This window comes from Pseudochaenichthys georgianus, chromosome 8 (assembly GCF_902827115.2).
Source record: "Pseudochaenichthys georgianus chromosome 8, fPseGeo1.2, whole genome shotgun sequence".
NCBI lineage: Eukaryota > Metazoa > Chordata > Actinopteri > Perciformes > Channichthyidae > Pseudochaenichthys > Pseudochaenichthys georgianus.
Genome location: NC_047510.2, coordinates 26,671,201 through 26,695,486, shown reverse-complemented (window position 1 = coordinate 26,695,486; position 24,286 = coordinate 26,671,201). Strand labels below are relative to the sequence as shown.

General features: G+C 40.7%; 1 protein-coding gene across 1 annotated transcript; it reads right to left on the bottom strand.

The window, feature by feature from the left end:
- Nucleotides 1-6,858: 6,858 nt before the first annotated feature.
- Nucleotides 6,859-20,194, bottom strand: gtf2f1 (general transcription factor IIF, polypeptide 1). The gene is made up of 14 exons (XM_034089898.1): nt 20,142-20,194; nt 19,487-19,552; nt 18,965-19,011; nt 18,615-18,687; nt 17,752-17,945; nt 17,182-17,352; nt 16,873-17,078; nt 16,612-16,765; nt 16,470-16,525; nt 16,231-16,365; nt 16,061-16,131; nt 15,682-15,820; nt 15,438-15,576; nt 6,859-7,343 (listed from the first exon to the last, which is right to left on the bottom strand). The coding sequence occupies exons 2-14, from the start codon at nt 19,496-19,498 to the stop codon at nt 7,139-7,141; spliced, it is 1,602 nt and encodes a 533-aa protein (XP_033945789.1). The 5' UTR covers nt 19,499-19,552; nt 20,142-20,194; the 3' UTR covers nt 6,859-7,138.
- Nucleotides 20,195-24,286: the final 4,092 nt, after the last annotated feature.

Genomic DNA, 24,286 nt, shown 5'->3' with positions numbered 1-24,286 from the left:
TTTTTTTCATTCCTGTTTTCTTTTAGTTCGTCGAAGCTGTGGACATTTTTTATACACACTCCCAGCATGCTCACATATGTATTTAAAGCAGCAGGACAAAGTTCTCTCTTGACTGCAACTATTATTTCAACTTAATTTCATCACACCTTTTTAAGTACCTCATTTAATTCTGAGTGCACCATATACAGTATGTGTGCATATTTACATGCATAAAGTTATGTCTAAAATACATGATGGCCATTAGATGGTAGCAACTCATCTGCATGAATCACAAATAAAACTATGCTATACAGTAGGAGGAGTCTTACACAGCCTCACAACCAACACCTGTTCATTATTTCAAAGTGAGGGGGGGGGGGGGGGTCAGGTTAAAAGAACAGCACACAAAAGGTCCATGTTCTTGTTAGACAGGACTGCCTCAATGCCAACACTTACCTCTGCTCTCTAAATCAGGTAAGGACTTTTATGTTATTCAGCTCAGAATTGTTCTCCTTTTTGTAATTGGTTCAACTGCTTTTATGAGAGCACATGAATGGAGATTATTCATGTCTATCAGATTTAAAGTATTGCAATGAGGGAAATGTTTGTTTTTATTGGTGTTATTTTCACTTAGCACTGCGAGGCGAGGCTAGTCTCTACTTATACATACAAATGAAGCTCAGCGAACCCATTCACCTCCTTTCATCACATCCTGTGCCAGGAGAGCTAATCCAAAGACCTCATCACATCCCCTCTTCATCCCAACTCCTCATCAAATCCAGATCTTCAGCATCAACACCAGTGTCTAGACCAGTGGTTCTCAACTGGTCAGGCCTCGGGGCCCACTTTTTACTTTGACAATAAATCGCGACCCAACATTTTGAACCACTCAAATCTATTCAACAAAAGATCGTGCTGTAATATATATATATATATATATGCTTTTCTGCATACAATATTAATTAAAGTGAAGTAAGGCAAGGCAAGGCAAGGCAAGGCAAGGCAAGGCAAGGCAAGGCAAGGCAAGTTTATTTATATAGCACTTTTCAACACAAGGCAATTCAAAGTGCTTTACAAAAAAAAAGAAAAAAAAGAAAGACATTAATAAAATGGCATTTCAAATCAGTCATTAAAAATAAAAGCTAATAAAATAAACATAAAAAGAAAAAATACATGGATACAAGTTACAGTGCAGTCTAAGATATGAATAGTTCAATTAAAAGCAGCGACAAAAAGAAAAGTATTCAGCCTGGATTTAAAAGCAGTCAGAGTTGCAGCGGACCTGCAGGTTTCTGGGAGTTTGTTCCAGATATCTGGAGCATAATAACTGAACGCTGCTTCTCCATGTTTAGTTCTGACTCTGGGGACAGAAAGCTGACCAGTCCCTGAAGACCTGAGAGATCTGGATGGTTCATCATTTAGCAGGAGGTCAGAAATTTATTTTGGGCCAAAACCATTCAGTGCTTTATAAACCAGCAGCAGTATTTTGAAATCTATTCTTTGACACACAGGAAGCCAGTGTAAAGACTTCAGAACAGGAGTGATGTGATCCACTTTCTTAGTGTTAGTGAGGACTCGAGCAGCGGCGTTCTGAATCAGCTGCAGCTTCCTAATAGATTCTTTAGTGAGACCTGTAAAGACACCATTACTGTAGTCGAGTCTACTGAAGATAAAAGCATGGACAAGTTTTTCCAAATCCTGCTGTGACATTAGTCTTTTAATCCTAGATATATTCTTTAGGTGATAGTAGGCTGCTTTAGTAACTGTTTTAATGTGACTGTTGAAACTCAGGTCAGAGTCCATGACTACAGCTAGATTTCTGGCTTTATCTGTTGTTTTGAAGATTGCAGGCTGAAGCTCAGCGCTAACTTTTATACGTTCTGCCTTGGCAACAAAAACCATTACCTCAGTTTTATCTTTGTTTAATTGGAGAAAGTTCTGACACATCCAGTCATTGATTTGTTCAATGCACTTACTCAGTGTTTGAATTGGAGCATAGTCTCCTGGTGAAATTGTTACGTAAATGTGTGTGTCATCCGCATAGCTATGGTAACTTATGTTGTTGTTTTTCATTATCTGAGCCAGTGGTAGCATGTCAATCAATCAATGTTTATTTATATAGCCCAATATCACAAATGTTACATTTGTCTCAGTGGTCTTCACAGTGTGTACAGAATATCAGTATGACAATACGACACCCTCTGTCCTTAGACCCTCACATCGTACAAGGAAAAACTTCCGAAGAAAACCCAGTTTCAAGGGAAAAATGGGAGAAACCTCAGGGAGAGCAACAGAGGAGGGATCCCTCTCCCAGGACGGACAGACGTGCAATAGATGCCGTGTGTAAATTGAAAAGATAATACATTTGCAACATAGGTAGTCCAGATGTTTGGAAATGCATGTGTGTATAATAGGAAGATGAATCCACGAGGATATCCATCCAGGACCGATGATCCAGGACCACAGCCACAGCATGTAGATGTTAAAGAGAAGAGGCCCCAAGATGGAGCCTTGAGGTACCCCACATGTCATATTTGTCAACTCAGATGTGTATTTACTTATAGAAACAAAGTTGTTTCTGTCCTTTAAGTAGGATTCAAACCAATTTAGAGCTGTTTCCGAAAGTCCCACCCAGTTTTCCAGTCGGTCTAGTAATATGTTGTGGTCAACAGTGTCAAACGCAGCACTGAGATCTAATAATACTAACACTGAAGTTCTGCCACTGTCTGTGTTTAAGTGGATGTCATTAAAGACCTTTACAAGAGCAGTCTCAGTGCTGTGGTTTGGACGAAAGCCTGACTGGAACACATCAAAACAGTAATTTAAATGCAAGAAATTACTCAACTGTTGAAAAACAACTTTTTCAATGATTTTACCTAGAAATGGAAGGTTTGATATGGGCCTGTAATTGTTCATTACTGAAGCATCTAGATTATTCTTTTTTAAGAGCGGTTTAATGACTGCAGTTTTCAGGGCCTGTGGAAAAATACCTGAGTGAAGAGATTTGTTTACTATATGAAGTAGATCTGAGGCCATGCAAGGCAAAACATCTTTGAAAAATCCTGTTGGAATAATATCAAGGCAGCAGGAGGAGGACTTCAGAAGTTGTATAATGTCCTCTAAGTTTTTATCATTAATCTGATGGAATTGTGTCATGGTGTTTGACTTGATGTTAAGTGGACACAGAGACAACACATTTGCTGTACCTGATGCAGAGGCACTGACTGCTTGTCTGATTTTCTGAATTTTGTCAGTGAAAAAGGAGGCAAAATCATTGGCTAATTCAGAGGCTACTGACACTGGGGGGTTAGTTAGTCTGTCGACGGTAGCAAACAAGGCACGTGCGTTGTTTTTGTTTTTGGTAATGATGTCAGAGAAGAACGATTGTCGTGCGTTTTTCAATTCCAAATTATAAAGGCCAAGTCTCTCTTTATAGCTTTCAAAGTGAACCTGGAGATTTGTTTTTCGCCACCTGCGTTCCGCTTTTCGACATTCTTTTTTTTCTGTTTTCACGGTCATGGCCTTTCTCCATGGAGATATTTTCTTCCCAGTCACTTCCTTTACCTTAGTTGGAGCAATGGCATCTATAACATTTTACATTTTTGAATTAAAATGATCTACTAGCTCATTTACTGAGATGTTAGCAGGGGCAAGTGTGGAAGAAAAATTCTGAGTAAACATTTCCCTAGTATTTTCAGTTAAATATCGCTTTGTGGTTACCTCTTTTTGAACATTTTTGTGAACAGAAATAGAGCTCTCAAAGAAAACACAGGAATGTTCAGAGAGTACAACATCAGTCACCACAACCTTAGAGATACTCAGACCCTTTGAGATAATTAAGTCCAGAGTGTGCCCCTTATTGTGCGTGGGCTCCGTCACATGCTGAGTCAGTCCATAGCTATCAAGAACACAAAACAGTTCTTTTGCCCCTCTGTCCTGGGGGTTGTCAACATGGATGTTAAAATCACCAACAATGACTAGACGGTCAAAGTCAATACACACTATAGACAGCAGTTCGGTAAAATCATCAAAAAAGCTTGCACAGTATTTGGGTGGTCTATAGATATTTAGGAACAGAGCTCGAGAGGAGCATTTCAGCTGAAGGGCCACATATTCAAAAGAATCAAAGTTTCCATACGATGTCTTCCTGCATTGAAGGGAATCATTGAACAGAATAGCAACTCCACCCCCTTTCTTATGCATTCTTTCCTGACTCATAAAACTAAAGTTGGGAGGGGTTGATTCGATAAGAACAGCTGCACTGTTATTTTGTTCAATCCAAGTTTCTGTTAAAAACATAAAATCGAGATTGTGCTCAGTGATAAAATCATTGATTAAAAATGTTTTTCCTGCCAAAGACCTGACATTTAATAAAGCTAGTTTAAGTTCGTTAAACACACTATCAGTCAGGTTTTTTGTAACAAGCTGTGGCTGACATGGAATCACTGCTAAATTAGATAAACTGTATCTAAGATGATTCACCGCTCTTAATCTATTACCTATCAACACAGATATCGGCAAAGCTACTGGCAGGCAGGGCCCCGGCATGTCCTGGAAAGAGTTGAGAGTGCCATACGCCCTTGAGCCTGGACCCAGCAGATATCAGTTTGCAGCATTTTGTACACACACATCCCTATCAGGCTTTTTAGGGGAGGGAGGACCCACCACCCTGCTCCTCTCATCATAGGAGGGCAGGGTGAGGACTACACTGTAGGAAGGGGGGTTTGGAAATCTGCTTCCATCTTCCTTGTATTGTTTTGGTTTGGATGATTGTGGTAGGCATGGTGATGAAGCCAGGGGAGATGGTGCGCATCTCTGCTTCTGTGATTTTGGTGGGCGTTGTTGAGGGGCGGGGGTAAAGGACATGCTGCCAACCCTGCGTGTCGCCTTCATGCGGTCATCGAACTCCAGGGGGGTGGGCGAGGGTGAAAGGGTGAGCGGAGAGTAGAGAGAGCTGGGGGATGAATGAAGAGTATCCTCGAAGGCGTTGACAGGGAGGGTGACGGGCAGTGGAGACTCCTCCATTTGTGTCATAGGTCTCCCATAATCAGAACATTCCTCAGGCGGGTGCAGTGATACTTCTTCAGGGTTTTCTGCGCAATGTGTTGTGTCTTTCTCCAGTTTTGATTCCTCTTGTCGCTTGTCCTTGGCAGAGGGAACAGATTGATGACGCAGGCAGTTGAATATGTTAGATAAACAATTTCACTCCTGACTTGTTCAGGCAAACTCCATTTGCCTTGAACAGCAAAATGCTGTGATAACTTACTCACTACAAAACATAGGTCAGGGCGAGTACATGTTGTCAAATAAATGAGGCTGTCTACAGCTTCTCTATACATTTTTACATCCGTCAATGTTTGTGCATCCTCATTGTAGTCTAGCTTTTGATCACATGGTGTTTCCCTAGTTCTACACTCCTGCATGTCAAAACGATTCAGGATCTTTTCCACATATTTCTTCTGGGATATTTTCTGGATAAGTTCACGGTGATTTCCGGAGGTGATTAAAGTCACAAGGGGTGACTGTGCTGTGACTGAGGAAATTATTTGTCCATTTAGAGCATAGGCAGTTAATGGTTCCTCGTTAGAGTTTGCGTGGAGGACCGCACATTTTCCCTCCAAGTTAGTATTTTATAAATCGCAATCATTGCGTAGAAACTGGCGTACGCCGTTTTTTGAGCGTATATATCCCTTTATAAATGAGGCCCCTGGAGCCTCTTCAACTTTTAATCTCAAAAGGAACAGGGTTTTATCTACACTTTTCTTAAAAACACGAATGAAACTGATTTGAAAAGGGCAATAATAAACATGATCTAATACAGGGTTGCCAACTTTGGGTACCTGGCTGGACTGAGATTTTGATATCATGGGTTTAATTACACATATGCACACTAAATTACTGCTATTGTGTCAGTAGCGGGACCTTAGCATATATACAGTATACAATATACAAATACACAATATTGGACACAGACTATAAAGGGCACAAAGTTTCATTCACTAATGAAAGTCAAACACATGTTTGTTGCCACTGTTTTATTGTGTGCCTGTCGCGATAAGCAATTAATTGACTTATATCGTACGATAAATAAAAATGAATTCGATACATTTCCATTTCCATGAGGATGTGACTAGCAGTTTGAAAGGATGTACTTAAATTATTATTATATATTATCATTATGTCAGTGGTCTAAAATGGTCATACAACGGTGCCGATAATATTATCGTTTATTGCAATAATTTCCGGGAAAATGTATCCAACAAAATTAATTATTGTGAGAGGCCTATACATGAAACACACACACACAAACAAATCTACAGACTTACTCCAAACTGCCAAATATATTAATTAACACACTCACTCATATACTCTTTGACTCTATTTTGACCTAGTAATAAGCAGCAGACTTTTATTTTTTTATCATTTCTACTGGATCTTAGATCTGCCCATGCGCAATACGGGTCAGGGATTGACCAACCGGCTCCCACTGCTCTGTTGTCTGTTAACGTTGTTAAGAATGGTGGGGGCGGGGAGGGAGCGGGTCGACAGCTTGAGCAGCTGTCAACTCAAAATTGTAAATAACCAACCAAAAACGATCGCCGGTTCATCTTGTTTTTGGCGTGAGAATAGTTTGGGCAGCGTGAGATTGAGAGTGAAAGCGTGTGTCACACGCCAGATGCGTGAGAGTTGGCAACCCTGATCTAATAATAAATATAAGAAACATAGCCATAGGACTTCAAAACAGTCATATGCAAATATGGGATACTTTGCAAAACAAATCACAAACAAATGACTGAATTGGACACCACCCCTCTAAAACTATGATGAAGATAAGTATATGAGGGATATGGGGATAAAAGTAAAGCCTTACACAGCGGCTGATTTTTCAAATTTTATTGGGAAAATTCTACCTAAGAAAAACAAGTTAAAGACACTTTCTTTAATCCAGGCTCACCACAGAGAAACTATAGAAATGCAGTTGTTTTCAGTCAACAATAACACGGTTTCCATTATTTACTGTTAGATTTCAGTGCAAAAAAAACAAAATCAAGACACGGACACAAAGCCTCTCTTCCACAGATCGTACTCTTCTGACAGAAGAGGTTCATTCCACCCCCCCTTTCTATCCCCCTGCCGCTTAAAACCTTTCTTCAATCGCTTATTCGGTTAGGTAGAAATGCATTTTGTCGTTCACGTTCTTGCGTTCGGGATTGAGGCGCTTCAGGATCTGAGCCAGCACGTTGACCGTCTGCTCGCTGCTCAAACCCGTGCGCTTGGTCTGGAACTTCTTCAGCAGGTCTTTGGTGGTCATCGGTTTACGGATCAGGTAGCGCCGCACTGCCTCCTCTGTTAGCTGCACGTCACTGTGGAGGAGACGGAGAGAAAAGAACATCGTTTTTATCCTGTTCACAAAAGTTACTGTAGTGGCAATTTCTTATATGGTAAAACCAAATGCTTCTAAAAGCATTGTCTAACACTACTGTACCATTTCTTGATATGTGCTGTTTTCTGTGCATACTCTAATGAGCGTTATTATTCTTAAGCGCTTCAAGGCCACAGAGTTGATTTGGCAGATTATGTTGAAACTATTCCTCTTCACACAAAGTTTGAACTTCTATAATCTGATAACAGTTATACTTTCTACAGCTCAAGGACACAGGTGTCTAATAGCGATACGAGACATCCGTGTGAAAGCAGATTTCTGAGGCGTTACGCCTAGCTACACAAAACTCTGTCTGCCCGCCCTACCTTGTGACTATTGCGCACACTCCTGCAGACTATCCTGTACTCTGTGAGACTTGTGCCTTCGAGGCGTCTCGAATAAAGAACCAGAAAGACAACTCTGTTTGTTTCACCAGTTTATTGATTGATCATTCTAATTGTATATCTCCACAGTATTGACTAGGTCTAAGATTTCCGTATCAACTTGGCATTGTCGGCAGGATCTCTGCAAGTTTGATTGGGGACACCTACGGACGCTGGTGGTCGCTCCGGGATCCTCGGATTCTCCTCTACCTCGACAGAAAATGTACGGGATGAGAGGACCAGCGCTGGGGTGAAACCGATTGACTTCACGAGATCCAACAAACTCAAATGGCCTTCAATGCTCGGTGAGATGTACAATTTCTAATTGTTTAAAAGTAAAACATAATTAACCTCCATGACATTTATTAGGCGGGCTGCTCAAAAGAAGGACATTTGGTATATCCGTCGTAAAAGGTTTTACGATCAGTTTTTGTGTGATTTGTACTGAGGTAACACTTAAAGACTTTCTCCATGGGGACAAAGCAGAGTAGGGGGGCAGGCCAACCTCCTGAGGGCCCGATTGTAGATGTCATGCGAGCAAAATATGGTGAAAACAGTCTGTCTAAATTAAATATCTGGACGGAAATGTTCGGATTTCCAAAGGGAGGCTCTTTGAGTAAATTAAAAATCAAAGACCTAAAGGATAAATTACAAGAGTGTGAAGATGGAATGAAAAAGAAGAGTAAAATTAAAGTAAAATACTTAGAAAAGCTGGACACTCACAGAAAGTGTTTAAAATACTGGGAGGATGAAGCAGAATGCCGTGAAAGGAGGCAGTTGGCCTCAGCAATAAAGAAAAATATTAAGCTTGAAGATGAATGTGAAGAAAAGAAGGAAAATAAATTATTTCCAAAACCATGTAAACCCCAGACATCTCTGTATCCTTCCATTGCAGGCCTGAATGACCCTCTCCTCGACTCTGGGTATCCTTTCCCTCCCCCGGCGTACAACCCTGGCAATCCGGCTGGCCCACCTCCCCCGCCACTACAAGCCCCAGCCATGCAGTCAGCAGACTCCCCGTCAACTCCAAGCTTGTCCACCCCATCAGGCCCAAGTATTCCGGGACAACAGCGGGATAAACGAACCCGATGCCCTAGGGGACCAAGCAGGCGTTGGGGAGACACACCTCAGTAATGCCTTCCTCAACGGACTCACAGCCACAGCGCAAGCCGCGCAGAATGCTGGCCGCTCACAATACCGAGGGAGAGGCAGAGGAGGTTTTCCGAGGCAGAGGACGAGAAGCAAGACCTTCAAACGACAAAAGATGTTTCAAGTGTGGCAGTGTTGAACATTGGATCCGGGACTGCCCACAGAACACTGCCAGCGGAGGCAGAGGGGGACAGCGTGGACGGGGCCATTCACAATCAGACTGACCTACACCAGAAAAGGGAGGAAGGGGCCCAATCGAGCGAGACGGAAATTCAGCCTGCAGCATCTGAACAGGGAAGTGACACACACACACACATCATGCAGGCTATTGAGAAATTGGAACATTTAGAAGACATGTCTGTGGTTAAAGAGGGTACATATTTGAAATATGACACTGAAACAGCATTTAAGAAATGTCCCACACTAACTTTAGCTATCATGGGTGTTGATGTTACATTTTTGATTGATTCTGGGGCTACACATTCTGTGGTAAAAATGGCAGATTTGCCTGATTGCAAATTCAGTGGTAGATTTATTCACTCAATAGGAGCTGCTGGGGTAACTGTAAAGGAGAAGTTTTCTGTACCACTTCAGTGTAGAGATAACGGTGATGCCAGTCACCCATTTCCCACATCAGTCGAACACAGTTTTCTTCTATCATCTGTCTGCCCAATACATTTACTGGGCAGAGATCTGATTCTCCGGTTTGGCTTGGACCTCATTTCCACAAATGAGGGTCTTAAAGTTCGACGGCCATCTCCTACGATGGTTCAAAAACTCTCATTTGATGATGGAGATCTGTTGAATATGTATCAATGGCTGCTGACATATCCTGATTCTCAGGAATTGCTGTGTTTGACTAATCAGCGTGTCTTTCCAACTGCTGTGTTCATGGAGGCTCCTCATTTGCATTGTACTGCTAACGTTGTTGATGATCCATTTCAATACTATGATGAGAGTTTTCCACACGGTCCCACACATTTCACTAGCCAGGGGCGCCACTGATAGATGGAGAGATTTGGGTCCAATCGTTAAAGACTGGGAATCTAGTACTGATTGGACTAGCACAGACAACCCGTTGATTGAGTATTCCTCATCACATGACGTGTTTAAATGCAGCATCGACTGCCCAGTTCATGCACTGCGTTCTCTGATTCTCACAGACAATGATGACTATGTTAACCCCGTTCCTGGCTAGGGGTGCAACAACTAATCGACTTAATCGATTACCAAATTAGTTGCCAACTAATTCAGTCGTCGATTCGTTGGTGACGTCATCACGTGTGTTTTACGCGCCGTTAAGCTGCAACGCTACGAAAAAGCTACGAATTGTTTCTCAAACATTCTCACTGCTGGTTTTAAACCTTGGGCAGACAAGCTGCTCACACACACACCCACACACCCCAAGAGGTTATATCCAAGGGACTAGCTCACCTTTAAACTTAAAATAAAATTTCTCTGCTTTGGACTGATGAGTACATGATTCTGGCATGTTAAATGACTAACACAAACCTTACATGTATGCGTATGCATGTGCATGTGTCAGGAAGGCTCCCAAATAATTCTGAGGGGCCTATCCTATTTTTGGAATTAAATGATAATGTGCCAATCAATTACCTTGAGTTGTCTTCACTCAGGAAAACATCCCTATCAAGTGTTAACCCAATAACTAGGACGGCTCTGAAGGCCAAGGGTCAGAGAGAGAGGATCACACTCTCCGGCTGCAGAGAGCACCCCCAGCCACGGGCAATGAGGCACAAGGTCGTTCGAGATGAGAGGATTTTAATCTTCAACTTTCTGATGAGATGGGATGCTTCTTCATCTTTCTGCTCGGTGGGCTCAAGCAGACAACCCTGCAGGACGAGCGAGGGCTTCAGAGGCTTCTATAATACAAGGTTCCATGTTTCTTGGAGGAGCAGATGTCTTCCTAACCTCTCCCATCACGGGGGGGGGCATCTGGATGTGCCACTTGGAATAGGCAGTTGCACTGCTCTCAAGCAGATAGCGGAAGGAATGCAGGCAGATGAGCCTCCATTTCACTGGGGGATCAACTACAGTGCCCACTGAATGAGCCACACAAAAGCAGAGCAATTGGGGGGGTTGAAATATGGCGCTCTGATGAAGAAGAGTTTTGAGCCAATCAGCACTTCAGTGCTAATCTACAGTATCAGGATGCCTTTACACACCAGACATTCTGTGTCATAAAGAGAGGAGGAGAACGAGTCAGGAGGACATGTTCTTCCAGCTCTTGTACAAAGATAACATTTGAATTGAATGACCAGATGTTTACAGATGTACAATTAATGATTGTTCTTATATTTCCGATGAACAGACATGTGTTAAATAGTGGTGATAAATATATTTTGTCAGATCAGATTACACTTTCACACTAAACAAAATAAATTAATTGATATTTTCAGATTATACGGTATTGAACAATAAGATATTTTTAATATTATAACAGATAATGTTACTATCCTCAATTGTCCAGCAATCAGGCTTAACAACACTACTCTTCAACGTATTATCCACCCGTGCAGTCAGAACCTTTTGCTGCTGTGACTTGTGATATGAATTCTCCGGCTGTTTGACTTGTAATAAACTACCAGTGTTTGACATCAAAGCTCCAACTCTCCTCGTGTCTCTCTGAGTTCTGACTCTCCATTGCTGCAGAAGTTTCCCTTACAACCGGTTTGAAACCTGCAGATCGCCTTATATGGACGCCGGAAGCCGACGAAGCCTTCATTAACATGAAGCTGGCTCTCCAATCCCCGCCGACGCTAGGTCTACCTGATCCTACCAAGCCCTTTCCACAGGCAGTGGATGAACGCGATGGGTGTATGACCTCAGTTCTCCTTCAAGATCATGGGGGAAAACAGAGGCCTGTTGCCTATTTCTCCTCCAAGGTAGACCCTGTAGCTGCTGGCCTGCCAAAATGTCTCTGTGCAGTTGCTGCAGCTGAAAAAGCTCTCAACTCCTCACGTGACATTGTAGGTTATGCACCTTTAGCACATGCTGTTTCTCTCATCCTCTGAACAGAGATCACCACATCTCTCTGCTGCACGTTATCTTAGGTATCACACATGCCTGCTAGACATTAGGGTTGCCAGAAACTGACCATGATCAAAATCGATTATTCGGCAGCCCTGGCGAATAATAATCGATTATTCCTCCAAGTTTACAGTAAAACAAACTGGTGGTGTGACCAATGACCATTTACAATTATTAATACTATTACTATTATTAGCATATATTTATATATATTTTGGTTGAAACTAAGCCAGAAAAAAAAAAAAAATACAGAAAAAAAAAAAATATATATATAAATAAAATCGATTTTTAAAAATAATATTCGATTATGGAGACTGTAGCGAATATTCGAATACTCGAATAATCGCTGGCATCCCTACTAGACATGCCTAGTGTAGAAGTCAAACGCTGTACCACTCTGAACCCAGCATCTCTTATGCCTCTCCCAGAAGACGGCGACGAACACGACTGTGTTGCCGAGCTTCTTATTGTACGTACTCCCAGACCTGACTTAAAAGATGTACCCCTGACCAACCCTGACCTCATTTTGACCCTGTGGGCACTAATCGGGTGGGTTTCTCTGTTGTTTCAGATTCTGCTGTTCTCTGTTCCGGACCTCTCCCATGCCACCTCTCAGCACAAGCAGCAGAGCTCGTAGCACTCACTGAGGCCTGCACTTTTGCAAAAGGCAAATCTGTAACTATCTACACTGACTCACGTTATGCTTTCGGGGTAGTACATGATTTTGGCGCTATTTGGAAGTGTAGACCATTTTTAAAATCTGACGGAAAGCCAGTACTTAACCATGTCCTAGTTGCAGGCTTATTGGACGCCATTCTGCTCCCGTCTGAAGTTGCAGTATGTAAATGCTCTGCACACACCAGCAACACTGACACCGTCACATTAGGAAATGTGCTAAATTGACACATGGGTTAGACCATGTGTCAAAAGGGGGGATGTTAGAGGCCATTAATAGGACTTAGTCCATTGAGGGTAAGAAACACTGTCTTGTAATCGTTTGACATGTGGTCCAAATGGGTTGAAGCATTTCCGGTAAATGCACAAACAGCAAATGCTGTGGCTAAAGCTTTACTAAGGGAACTTATTCCTAGATGGGGGATACTAAGCAAGATCTCTAGCGACAATGGTTGACATTTTGCTAATAAGGCCATTGCAGATAGGAGAATACCTTGGCATGGACATGAGAAAGCATTGTGCTTACCATCCACAGAGTGGTGGTGCGGTGGAAAGAGAGAACGGTACAATCAAAAACAAGCTAGCAAAATGCTGAGCAGACACAGGTTTATCCTGGACACAAGCCCTGCCCCATTGTGCTGATGTACATGAGGATGCGGAAACGAACACAGAGTCAATCTCTCGTCACCTCACGCCTAGACTACTGCAACTCCCTCCTGGCTGGTCTACCTGCATGTGTCATCCGACCTCTGCAGCGCATTCAGAATGCAGCGGCTCGTCTGGTCTTCAACCTTCCTACATTTTCCCACACCACTCCGCTCCTCCGCTCCCTTAATTGGCTTCCGGTAACTGCTAGAATTCACTTCAAGACACTGGTACTTACGTACCATGCTGCGAATGGATCTGGCCCTTCCTACATCCAGGACATGGTTAAACCGTACACCCCAGCGCGTGCTCTACGCTCTGCATCAGCCAAACGACTCGTTGCACCCTCGCTGCGAGGGGGACCCAAGTTCCCATCAGCAAAAACACGTGGGTTTGCTATCCTGGCTCCAAAATGGTGGAATGAGCTCCCCATTGACATCAGGACAGCAGAAAGCTTACACACCTTCCGGCGCAGACTGAAAACTCATCTCTTTCGACTCCACCTCGAGCGATAGAATTACTAACAAAGAACTGCTAACAGAGCACTTATATACTAATAAAGGACTGGCTTATCTAAAGCCAGTTGAGTAGCACTTTAAATACTTGGCTCTATGAAACCTGATGTACTTTATGATTCTGTTTTCTTCAAGGTTGTGTCTTCCTGGTTGAATGTACTTATTGTAAGTCGCTCTGGATAAAAGCGTCAGCTAAATGCAATGTAATGTAATGTCAATTCAGCCCTTTTGAGATCCTTTTTGCAGCTCCTCCACAGATTGGGATCAAGGCGCCAGGATGTCCTCTCCCCTCCACAACTTTGTGAGGATGCTATGTTGTCATATCGTGTTAACCTGTCATCCAATTTAGCAGATATCAGACGCCAGGTAGCGGGAGCTCTACCTACCCCTGCTACTGGTCCACTCCACCGTATCCAACCAGGCGAATTCGACTTCGTGCTGGTCAAGGATGCTCCGCCCTCTGTTTAGCGAGCTGACCGGACAGCGCGAAATGCGTATATGAAGTGTCATGAACACAAGAAATCTACCCTCGTGGGGGCGCGCTCATGTGATTGGCTTAGAATTGAGGAGACATCTGATTGGCTATAGATAGAAAACATTACAAGTACGAATCGGCTGACCGTCAGGGGAGTCTCAAAAAACCCACACACGAATGCACAGCGATCCGTGCACAGAAAGCGGTTTGTGTTTGCAGGTGCAGCGGTTTTAAACGGAAAACAAATATGTGAGGATCAAAAATACATATGTAGAACTTTTTTCTGTGTTTGGATTTTATTTACATGTATATGAAACGGAACACTTGTGTGTGCATTGAAAAACACAAGTGTGGATCCGGAAATACAAGTGTGAATCCTTCTGTGTGCATGTGTGTATTATGAGACTGTTCTGAGCACATAGTTTATTGATCGATCATTCTAATTTTATATCTCCACAGTATTGACTAGTTCTAAGATTTCCGTAACATTACATATTTAAAACACTTTTTAAATCTCAGCTAAAAACTCACCTCTTTATACTGGCTTGTAATACTAGCATTTTGATATTTGTATGTATTTTTATATATCTCTAGTTATTGTGCTTTTTAATTATTGTTAGATTATCTTACTCCTATTGTGCTATTTTATATGTGTTCCCTGTACATCACGTTGGTCAACTGAGGTCGTTTTAAATGTGCTTTATAAATAAATAAAGATTGAGATTAAATATGGCAGCTTTTAAGGACATGACTTGGGAACCGGATGGTCACTAGTTCAAGTCTCCATGCACACATTCTTTCTGTAAATATGCAATGATCTCTGAATCCAGAGTCTTCAATCTTCTTAAATGTGATCTAGACCTGAGGCTTCAATTCTAATAAACTGAATAGCTTTGAGATTGGGAATGAAAGACTAGGAAGTTATTTACATTACATACATATTACATTTGACTTGCATTGTAATCGGAGAAAAATGAAATGCCTAAAAAGGGGCAGGTAAAATAAGATGTTCTTCTCCCAGCTCCTTTCCACCATGCGCTATAAAAAGTGTACATGTTTTGTAAAGTGTACATGTTTTGTTTTAAAATAACTGCCATGTGTGGAATAAACAAAATAATAAAAAACTGGTTATAGTGAAGTACCTTGAGCTAGGAGTAGATTTCCCAGGCGGGGGTTGAGGCGTACTCTTCCCAGAGGGGACGGGGCTCTGACTGCTGGGCTCCATCTTCAGCCTCTTGGCAGCAGGTGAGTCCGTGCTGGGCCCCGGAGGCGGTCTCTTACCTGCAAGGATCAGAGATTTAGATGGAATGGAAGAACGAGAGCTTTCATAGTTATACGTCAAGTGTCTTGTTTAGTTATAATGAATGTGTGTGTATGAACCAGGACCTTGCTCCAGCTTGCTGGCAGCAGCTCGGAGTGTGTTGGAGGTGGCGGCAGAGTCTATGGACGGGGTCCCGGGGCGACTGCCGGCCTTTGAGCTTCCTGCAGAGCCGCGTCCTCCGCGCTTTGGAGGCGTGCGCTTTTTCTGAGAAAGGGAAAGAAAGTCAGAAACAGAAATACTTGATTTATCAATAATGAATAAGTTATAGATTAGAATAAAAAAGAGACAGTATGAAAACAACACACATCATTTCATGCATATCGACCTTTTAAATGAGTAAGTACACACTCTGTCGACGTTCATAATTACCATAATGGAAAATATTCACACACATACACATACACACACACACACACACACACACACACACACTAATCTAATCACCATGAACAGAGCTGAGGCCGTCTCTCCCTCGATGTCGCTGTCGTCTGAGGTTTCCGACTCGCCGCTGCTGTCTGTGACACAGAACCACAGAGACCATCATTTGATTCGACCTTCCTCAAGCAGAACAGATTGGGTATGCATTTTGTCCGACCCTCATCGGAGTTCTGTACCTTTTTTCTTCTTCTTTTCTGCTGGAGCTGGCGTTTTTGTCTTCGCCTCTTCTTCTTCTTCCTCCTCTTTTGTTTCCTCTTCGTTCTGTTTCTCCTCCTCACTCTCTTCCTCGCTTTCAGACGCCTCATCTATTCCTGTAGAAGGAGAACAAATATGGGATGTAGAACAACCTATTTACTAATCATTCATTCAGTGTGGCAGTTAGGCCGTAAACATGGAAATACAGTCAAAGTCGGACCTTTGGGGTGGTCCTCTCCTTTGCTCATCTTCCCCTTCTCTGGCTCCTCGTCTGAACTGCAGAAGGAAAACAGAGGTTCAAACTATTCAAAGAATAAATAAAACAAGCAAAAACAGTTTTTGTATAGTGTGGGGTGTCTGACCTGCTCTCATCTGACATGTAATCCACCTCTAGACCCTCGTTGTCTCCGTCATCACTGTCCTCCAAGGCCTCTTTGTCACTGCTCTTCTTCTTCTTCTTCTTCTTTCCTTTTCCTTTCCCTGTTTCTTTCTTCTTCTTTGGTTTGCTCTCTCCATCTGTTCAATGAAAAGGGGAGGAGAAACAAAAAGAAGGAAAATCACGTAATGACAGGGTGTAAAAATGTGGATAAGTATGTCAGAACTTGAGAATATTGATTACTTACCATCCCCGTTACTGCTGTTACTGTCGCTGCTGCTCATCTCCAGGTCTTCTTCCAGGTCGGTAATGCGCAGGTCGCCCCCTCTCCCTCCCTTCTTTTTCTTCTTCCCACCCTTCTCGTTGTCATCGTCATCATCATCGCAGCCGTGCTCCTGCTCCCGGAAACGTCTCTGAAGCATGATGCTGAAGTGATTCACCACCTTGTTTCGTCTGTAAAACGAAGATAATGTCTGATATTAAGTGTTTGTACTTATAGCTTGCTTTTCCTTTACTGCAAACAAAACATCCCTCCCTGTTCCTCCCCCCCTCTCACCTTCCCCACTCCTCCTCCGCCTCCTCAGCAGTGAGCGTTCGGTGCTTGGCCTGTGGTACAAAGTTGTACCAGCCGTTGACGGGGAAGGCCTCAAACGCCCCATCGGGACACTGTGTGAAGATGTAGTAGGACGCGTTTTCTGTAACACTACCCTTCTTTAGACCTTTGAACCTGGACACAGACAGAGGGAGAGGAGTGCTGTAATCCAAACAGGAAGGATTCCCCAACAGACCTGCATATACACACTCATGGAGACTAGGGCTGCTCAATTAATCGTATTTTAATCGCAATTACGATTTTGGCTTGCAACGATTATGAAAACAACATAATCGAAATAAAACGATTTTTTTTTTTTTTTTTTTTAAATTGGTTTTTCAGTTGAATTATACTTAAAAATCATAATCTCGATTATTTGGGTCAATAATTGATATCACGATTATATCTATATATATATATATATATATAATATGAAAACATATAAATGACATCACAAATATGTAACTGTTCCCTCCAGACTTATACATGTTGAAAAGTACGATGCTGAAGATACATTAGCGTCCATCTCCTCACCTCTTGCCGGCCTTGCCATTGACCTTTAGAATCCAGGGCTGGTCCTCCACTTTGAACTCACGCTTCACAATGCCATACTTCTTCCGCCGTGATTCCTCGCGCTGCTTTTTGCCAAACTCACTGCCAGCCGCGCCATCCACCGACTCTTCCTCCCCGTATATCCGCCGAGCACTCATGTCTCTTTCCATACGAGCCTGGCAAAGGAGAGGTAGGGAGAATTGCAAAACTGAACAATGGACCATGTGGCTGCTAATTAAAAGGCGAATATTATTATTTATGCACCGGTACATTTTAAGAGTTTGGGCTTCTTCCTTACATAACATTTCTTTCAGACTAGTCGAAACATTCTGTAGATTTATCGTAAATGCCACTAAAGAAAACGTTATTTAAACTTAACATGGAAAGGAAACTTGCAGTCCAAAAAGTAATAATTGCCTTAAGGTAAGCACGCAGCTAGGGATGGTGAATAAAGTCTATCACATATTTCCCAACTCACATGCAGTGTCATGTTAATGTACCTTCAGTAGCATTTAAATAGAACAAACTCTCCAATCAATATTTTAAAATGTGTATTTAGTTATTTCTGAAATGTTTCAATCTTTATTGATTTAACTCTCAAAGACATTTGGAAAATTGTATTGACAGTATTGATATGTTGATATGAACACAGTGAGATAAATCCCATTATTAAAACACGTTAAATCATTTTGAGCATGGCTTTATCCAATGTTCATATTGCTGTATTCTTTATCTCTTCCTACACTCTTTGTGTCGTTTCTCTCTTTCAGTATTGACTCATGCCCCACCACACAGGGAGTGCTCAAAATGTCTGTCACATGAAAATACACTGACATGAAACCCACCTGTGTCCAGGCAGAACAATTGACCTTGTCTCCTGAATTGAAACCCATAATGCTGTACTTCTTGTTGGTGTTTCTAAGAGACAAACAGAATACAGAAATAAATGTATTGTCTGATCATAACCAATTCCATGCACGAACAACTACATAAACAGAACAACAACTCAGTCCAATAAATCCATATTGATTTATAAAAATATATAACAGCATCTGGCGGATAGGGCTTTTATTTAATTAAACGTCTGCAAAACACTAATAATAAAAAATGTAATAATTTTAACACACACAAAGCGGTGTTATGTGATACAAGGCTTGTGCGGACATTTTTCTTGGGATATTTGCATGGTACTCACTTTGGGACTCGCACTGTGTATTCTGTAGACGGGGAACTGCTGCTCCCCTGCAATACAAACAAAGGCTATACCTTTCCATATGTGATGCCATTTAAATGACATGCAGCACCAAAAGAGACCACCTCCTCTTTTGAACATAAATGAAAAATAAAATGCTGTATTCATGATAAGTTTAAGGGCATCAAAAAATGTGGTAATGGAGGCGTGTGTTTTTCCTTCTGCTTCCGTTTTATGTGGAAGTGTTAGCATATCATTTCGCACATGTTGAGTTTTAATGAGTGCTTTTGTACAATTGCTACCACGGCCAGGTTGTAAAATACATGTTTGGGAATGGGACTTTTTGGTAAAATAAAATGTAAGTAATAATATAAATATATAGGTGAACATAGGCCACTCACTTGTAGCTGCATTACGGTTAACTTGTCATAAGATTACATCACTGCGCACAAGCAGACTTCATTAACAGGGACAACAGAGACATTTTGTATTTTGTTGTTGAAAGTCAAAAGAGTGAACACTTACCAGTGAAGTCATGGTTGGTTGTCTCTGTGGATAAACTACCACATCAATAGTTGGCCAGTGGGTTCACTGTGATAACAGGAAACATGGGTTAATAAAGGCTTTGTTTCCACATAGTGGTTTGATGTGACTTTAAAACACGTTACATATAAATCAAAAGTAAAGTGGCCCTAGTATTCATCCATGTGTTATTGGTAAGTGGCAATGTATCCAAAGCAGCTGTGCATGTTAATGTATGTAGCTAAAGCAGTGTCTGTTAGAAATAGTAACAGTAAGTAACACTTAGCAAGCTGACAAAGACTTGTTATATTTAGCTTTAATCGACTGTAGCAATAGTTAATGTGCACAGAAAACACTGGTCCCATGTCCATGAGAGTTACATACTGTTAAATGACGAATACAATTGTCAGTGAGCGTAAAATTAAGCTTGATAACGTCTCTGAGCGGTTTATGAACCGTGGATGGTAGCATTTTAGGCTAACACCAACAGTATCACGCATAGCAACCCGTTTCATTATAGTGCTGCTAACCGTTACTAGGTTACAGCCAAATCAAATGGCGTTCGTGTAAAATGAAGGGACGCAAACATGCAAACCTTAGAGTGCTCACATATAGAAAGAAAGTTTAACAGCATTAAGAATATTTGCATCTGAATTACCGGTTTGCGTTGATTACTCCCCTCTGAAATCGTTCCGTTCATATAAAGAGTCGACAGGAAACATTAGACTACTCATATGGTTCCTAGCAGCCCGGAGCGGGATCGGGTGTGTAATGTTCTTCTTCAGGCTAGTTTTTACTATTCCACATAACCACACTGCTACTATGGCTCGATTCATAATATTATACATATTTCGTTTCTGAAATAATTACACCATAGTCGTTACTATCTCAGTGGTATTTAAAAGTAACAGAGTAGCATCGAGTTATGGCTCTTGCAATGCCAGTGTTCAATGCCATCCGGAGGGCAGACTCCGTATCAATCATTATTGCTGTATAAGCTACAGCAAAAGGTAACTAAATCTCTGTCCATATTATAACTTATCTTGTTAACGGACGTGAACTTTATGTTGTTACCTTATTTCTAGTGGCGTACAGATCTAGTTCACCAAGTTGACCACACGAGGGCAGAACACTCTTGACAACAAATACTGACAGGTTGATTATGGCAAAACGAAATAGAAGTAGTAGGAATGTTACTTTGTAAATTTGCTTTGGCATTCACAGGGTCATATTTGGAGGCAAACGAAACCACTTTTAGACAGTCTTGCATGCTAGCTAATAATACTTTATGTTCAATGTCTTATGATGCTTCAACTTTTTATTCAAATCAGCCCCCTTATTGGCCAATTGCAACACGCCTTCTCATTTGCCCATTTAAACAAGTCACATAATTGGCCCAATTAAAACAAGCCTTTTAATTAGCCCATCAGGACGAACTATTATTGGCTTACTGAAAAAGCCCTCTGATTAGCAAATTGAAACGAGCTCTCTGATTGGCCAATTGAAACGACAATATCACCCCTTGCTGCTAAATAAATACCAACCAACTGTGCAATACGTGCTATATGTGCAATATATATATATATATATATATATAGGTATATATTACACAGTTATATACAACCTATATATATATATATATATATATAGGTTGTATATAACTGTGTAATATATACCTAGCTGCTAAATCCTTAGAACTGTTACAAGATGTGTATTTTGTAAATTGTGTAACTTGCTGCTGTTAAATACCATCCATCTATGTGCAATATGTGCTATGCATATGTGCAATATATATATATGCCCTTAGTAACTGTGTAATATATACCTGGCATCTAAATCCTAAGAACTGTTACAGGACGTGTATTTTGAAAATTATGTAACTTTTTATTATATTTTTTAATATATCATAACTTAGTACTTTAATGCATGTAACATATGTAACATTGAGCTGTCTGTGGCTCTTGTTCGGCTGTAACTACGTACATTTCCCCTCCGTGGGACTAATAAAGGTATTCTGATTCTGACTAATCTGAGTGGCCAATTAAACAATCCCTCTGATTGGTCCGTATAAACATGCCCCTGTTTGCTGCTGATGCTGGCTTCCTTAAAATATTATTACTCTGTGAAATATGGAACATGTTCACTCTTAATTTTAAAATGTTTTCACCATTGTGCTACTAAGCATATGGTGAATTATTATTAATTAGTGATTCTTGTTAATGTGTTGCTGCGTGCCTTTAAGAGCTCTCCTTGTGTCTTGGTGGAAGCTATTACACTTGAGCTTTTCCATCACACGTAAGTGAATTTGCATTGGCTTTTGCATTGGTATCGGACCCTGTGAAAACAGTGTTTGGGTGCTGTGCAAATTTCCAAAACGTACTTACAGTATACAAAGACTAGAAAGTAGTGATTGATGTTTTGTGGAGTCTGATCTGTCATGATGAAGTGCTGTGCCTTTTTACTTCTCCTCGGTGAGTTAAATCATGTTTCATATTGTTAACAATGTGTGACAATTGACTAACATTTACATTAAATAAGTAATAATAAGAATCTATTATTTTCACTGAGTATAAACCTGCTAAGGCTGCACAATTATTTTTACATTTGTGTCTGGATTCCGATATGCAACCAGAGAAACATACAATTTGGATAAGTTTGTTTGAACTGCAATTATTTACAAATAAAACAATAATACTGTCAATTCTTGTCAATCTAGTGTATTGTTACAACAGAGGCTGAATTAAAGAAGGAGCAAGCAGAAAGGGCTATAAAAGCAATTTGTCTGAAAGACAACAAAATAATTTACCACCCAAAACAGATTAACCAGACTTTTTATGAATTTTATAACAAATTATACAAATCTCAATCTGATTACTCACAAGATGAACTGGACAATTATCTCCATAACATTAATTTACCATTATCTGATTTAGATCAAGAGTATCTACACTCATCAATTACAGAAGTAGAAGTTTTGGCTGCAATTAAATCTATGCCTATAAATAAAAGCCCAGGGCCAGATGGCTTCTCGGCAGAATTTTATAAAGAGTTTTGGACTGAACTTCAACCTATATTTATGTCAATGGTTAACAACTTCTCTCACAACAGAACACTTCCTCAATCAATGAATCTTGCATATATTACTGTACTACATAAAGATGGGAAAGACCCCTTGAATTGTTCTTCATTTAGGCCTATAAGCCTCTTGGATCATGATTATAAGATTATCACCAAATTATTAGCAAAACGACTGGAAATTATTTTACCTAAACTAATTAGTCCTGATCAAACAGGTTTTGTCAAGGGCAGATATTCTTCTGATAATATAAGGAGACTTTTGAATATTATAAACCATTTGGACACCGGTCAGAAGCCATCTCTGCTTCTTTCTTTAGATGCCGAGAAGGCTTTTGACAGGGTTGAGAATTTAGAATTTTCTTTTTGCTATTTTGACCTGACTAAATATGGGCTCTCATAGAGTGGGTCAAATCAATTTATAAAAATCCTAAAGCAGCAGTTATCACTAACTGCAGTTCCTCAGATGTTTTTCCACTAACAAGGGGGACAAGACAGAGATGTCCTCTGTCACCTTTGCTTTTTGCTATTGTGATTGAACCGCTGGCGTCATGTGTGCGAGACAACATAAGTATTAAAGGAGTGAAGATTAACGGTGAACACAAAATTCTCTGTATGCTGACGATATCATTCTTTACTTAACAGACCCAGAACATTCAGTACCACACTGCACGACACGATAGAGCAATTTGGAAGATACTCAGGATATAAATTAATTTTAAGAAATCGAATGCTTGTTTCTTAAATATGACGCCAACAGCAAATTTGGAAAAGTCTTGTTCTTTTAATTTGTCACCAGGTGGCTTTAAATACTTAGGAATAAATATAACACCACACCTGGATAATCTGTTTAAAGAGAATTACAATCCACTCATTGACAAAATCAAACAGGATTTATCTAAATGGTCCACATTACCAATATCACTGCTAGGAAGAATCAATGTCATAAAAATGAATATTCTACCGAGATGTCATTTTCTTTTTCAAATGTTACCATGCTATTTATCCGCTGACTATTTTAAATCTCTCAATAGACACATCTCAAAATGTATCTGGTGTAATAAAAAACCAAGAATCAAGTTAATTACTCTTATGAAACCAGAAACTATGGGTGGTCTTGGTCTTCCCAACTTTCAACACTACTTCTGGTCAGCTCAATTAAGAAATGTACTATCTTGGTCTCTGGGAAGAAAGGATTCACTATGGGTTCAGATAGAAGCCAATGTCTTTGACCCGTTGCCAGTGGAAACTCTTATATTTGTTAAAGACTTCAATAAGGTGAAAAATATGGCCAAATGTTTTACAGTGGTCAATACACTTTTAGCCTGGAGGGACTGTACAAAAAAAGTTCATGTTAACTCAGGTATTTCAATCTTTTCTCCTATTTTGAACAATCCTGATCTTAGCAAATATTTGTTGCCAATCAATATAAACATGAACGAAATCAGGTATAAAGCAATTTAAATATTTGTCTCATAAAGATATAACATTGGAATCATTAATGATTTAAGAGCAGAATATGACATTTCAAATAAGGATTTTTTTCAGATGCATGCAAATTAGGAACGTGATCCAATCAATTATCAAAAGCAATACATTGAGATCGGGATTGTTAGAAGAGGAGGAGATATTGATGTCATCGAGCACGATCAAAGGTAAAATTAGTGAATTTAATGCACTTTTTTCTAAAAGAGCTCAGTCATCCTTTCTAACTTTAAAAAAGGTCTG

What these genes read in the sequence shown, in the direction of transcription:
- gtf2f1 (XM_034089898.1), bottom strand. An exon ending in AGGAGAGGACCACCCCAAAG is followed by an intron (nt 16,366 to 16,469) that starts GTCCGACTTTGA and finishes CTCCTTCTACAG; the next exon opens with GAATAGATGAGGCGTCTGAA. An exon ending in TGCCAGCAAGCTGGAGCAAG is followed by an intron (nt 15,577 to 15,681) that starts GTCCTGGTTCAT and finishes TGATCCTTGCAG; the next exon opens with GTAAGAGACCGCCTCCGGGG.